This window comes from Chrysochloris asiatica, unplaced genomic scaffold (assembly GCF_000296735.1).
Source record: "Chrysochloris asiatica unplaced genomic scaffold, ChrAsi1.0 scaffold00129, whole genome shotgun sequence".
Classification (NCBI taxonomy): Eukaryota; Metazoa; Chordata; class Mammalia; order Afrosoricida; family Chrysochloridae; genus Chrysochloris; species Chrysochloris asiatica.
The window spans coordinates 9,590,077-9,592,910 of NW_006408647.1; the positions used below are offsets into that span (position 1 = coordinate 9,590,077).

At 36.8% G+C, this 2,834-nt stretch overlaps 1 protein-coding gene across 3 annotated transcripts in view; it reads left to right on the forward strand.

Moving 5' to 3' along the window:
* Positions 1 to 2,834, forward strand: part of TBCK (TBC1 domain containing kinase) — a 343,431-nt gene that overhangs the window by 231,977 nt on the left and 108,620 nt on the right. For all 3 annotated transcript variants that reach the window (XM_006869331.1, XM_006869332.1, XM_006869333.1), the window contains one exon: positions 862 to 1,034. In XM_006869331.1, coding sequence (XP_006869393.1) covers positions 862 to 1,034 — 173 coding nt within the window. The remainder of the gene's footprint in view (positions 1 to 861; positions 1,035 to 2,834) is intronic.

The window sequence follows — 2,834 nt, forward strand, 5'->3', positions numbered from 1 at the left end:
TTTTTAAATTTTTAATCAAGTATATTTACTGTCTCTCCATATGAAACTTCACTGAAGTGTTCTACACGTCACTCAAGAAATTATACAAGAAAGAGAGAAATGATGGATTGGGAGTTTGATTCATTTTACAACTTCCTTAGTAAATTGAAATGAAACATTCCATACATTTATTACAGGGCATGGTGAATCAACATCTGATCTTTTGCCTGCTAATTTCCAAATTCTGATATATTGGGAAACTGAAAATCTTACCAGAGTAAATTGTGTAGATTCTTAGTTAGGGTTGTTGTCATTCTCGTTAAGTGCCGCCGAGTAGGTTCTGATTCATAGCAACCCTGTTTAGGGTTTCCAAGGAGTAGTTGGTGGGTTTGAACTTCCAACCATGCGGTTAGCAGTCCAGTGCTTATCCTATAGGTGCCATACCAAGAGATGTGTTCTATTCCATATTTATGTAATTACTGAAATACATGCCACATACATATACTTATGAATATAAGTATATGCATGTTGTTGCTAAGCACCATCTAGTCAGACCCTGTATAGAGTGTCTGAAGAGCTGGTGAGTTTGAACCCCCAACCTTGTGAGTGAAGCTAACCCTGCGGTCCAGCATTTGTCCTACAGTGTCACACCAAGACTCCAAGTGTATGCATATATGTAACTAATAACATCAAATATCCCATACCATTCCAGTCATAAATATGAGTAAAATCTTTATTACTTTTTTACTGACATCTGTTCTGATTAGTTATTATCTTAACTATATAGTTTTTAGATATATGCATTTAGGAAAACTTTTATATTTTACATAAGCATAGAAAGCCTAATTCTATGCATATGCTTTTTTTTAATACCCTATTTAGAAATTGATATTGAACGATGTGTGCGAGAATCAATCAACCTGTTTTGTTGGACTCCTAAAAGTGCTACTTACAGACAACATGCGCAACCTCCGAAGCCAGCCTCTGAAAGTGGAGTCAGAAGTTCAGCCCCTTACTTCTCCACTGAGTATTCAGATCCTCCAAAGACAGATCTGGTATGTATTTCCTGATTTGGCTTATAAATCTAAAGATAAGATGGATATGAAATATGAGCTACCCTAGTGTCATTATTTGAGTTCTGGTGTGGCACTGTGGGATAAAGACTTAACTGCAAGGTCAGTTTGAACCACAAAGTCTGTGGTTCTAACTTACCAATTGGAAACCCTATACAGGATCACTATGAGTCAGAACTGATTCGATAGCACTTAACAACAGCAGCAATAGCAATCGTCATTATTAAGGCACCCTGGTGGTGTAGTGGGTTAATGTTTGGATCCACCAGCTTCTCTGAGGGAGAAAGATGAGGCTTTCTTACTTTCAGAAAGATTTACAGCCTCAGAAACCCTAAACAGGGTCACTAAGAATTCGAACCGACTCAATGGCATTCAACTACCACCACCACCGCCAGTGTCATTGTTGGAGTCCTGGTGTGGCACTGTGGATTAATGCATTGGACTGCAAAGTCAGTTTGAACCTCAAGGTGGATGGTTCAAGCTCACCAGCCGCTCCTTGGAAACCCTATACAGCATTGCTATTGGTCAGAACCAACCCGATAGCACTTAACAACAACCACAAATGTGGCACTGTAGGATAAGTACTGGACTGATAACCACAAGGTCATATGGTCAGTGGTTCAAACTGATCAGCTGCTTGTCAGAAACTCCATACAAAGTCACTGTGAATTAGAACTGTCTCAACAGCACTAAATAACAACAACAGTGTCATTATTGCTACTTAATAATATTATCATTTATATTATTATGGTTGTGGTGGTGGTTGTGTGCCACCAAGTCAGTTCTGAGTCGTAGCAACACTGTATAGGGTTTCCAAGGCTGTGAATCTTTAGGGGAGCAGCAGCCTTATCTTTCTCCTTCAGAGTAACTGGTAGATTCAAACTGTTGACCTTGCAGTTAGCAATCCAGCTCGTAATCCACCAGTGTTCCTTATAAACAGAGCTATTTCCTACAGAGGCATTCATGCAGATACTTCAGAAAACCTTGACGTCTATTTGTTAACATTAGGGATATACATAATGTTTTTACATACTTGTCCAAGTAGTTAGTCTCTTACATATTTATTTGTTTGTTAATAGATTAGGAATGTCTACTTATTTACTGTTAGTTGACAAAAAAACAGCATTTTGTAAAACTATGCAGTTTGGGTTTTGCAACATCATCATTCTTACCAAGCACAATAGCTTTATACTTACGGGCAGCCAAATTTTATTATTGTTAATGTTGTTGTTAAGTGCCATTGAATCGGTTCCATCCCATAGTCCATAGGTACCCTGTATAGTATTTCTGAGGAATGGCTGGTGAGTTTGAACCACTGACATTGCAGTTCAAACCAACCTTGCAGTCGAATACTTACTTATCCAACAGCACCACACCAGGACTCCTAACTATAATGTTAAATCTTTTAAACGTTCCAGTGTTACCTCAAATAACTTCATTGTTTCCCTGAAATTGGGTAGTAATAGAATTTTTGAGATTCTTAAGGAAATAACTTTTGAACAGAATTACTCTGATGCTAAAAAAAAAAAAAAAAAATTAAATTTCATGTATTATGTGGGAAAGCATAATGATAGAGTTCTGCAGTAAAGCATTTTTACAGGTAGCTGTTTTTATATAATAATTCACAATTTTCACCCCTGGAAATTCCTGGGCTTTTTCATGTTTCAAAGCATTTGAGTACATATATATTTCTATATATATATAGGTTTTCATCATTAGCAAATTAAATTAACAAAGGCACTTATAAACATAACTCTGCTTATGATTAAATATAAAGCAATT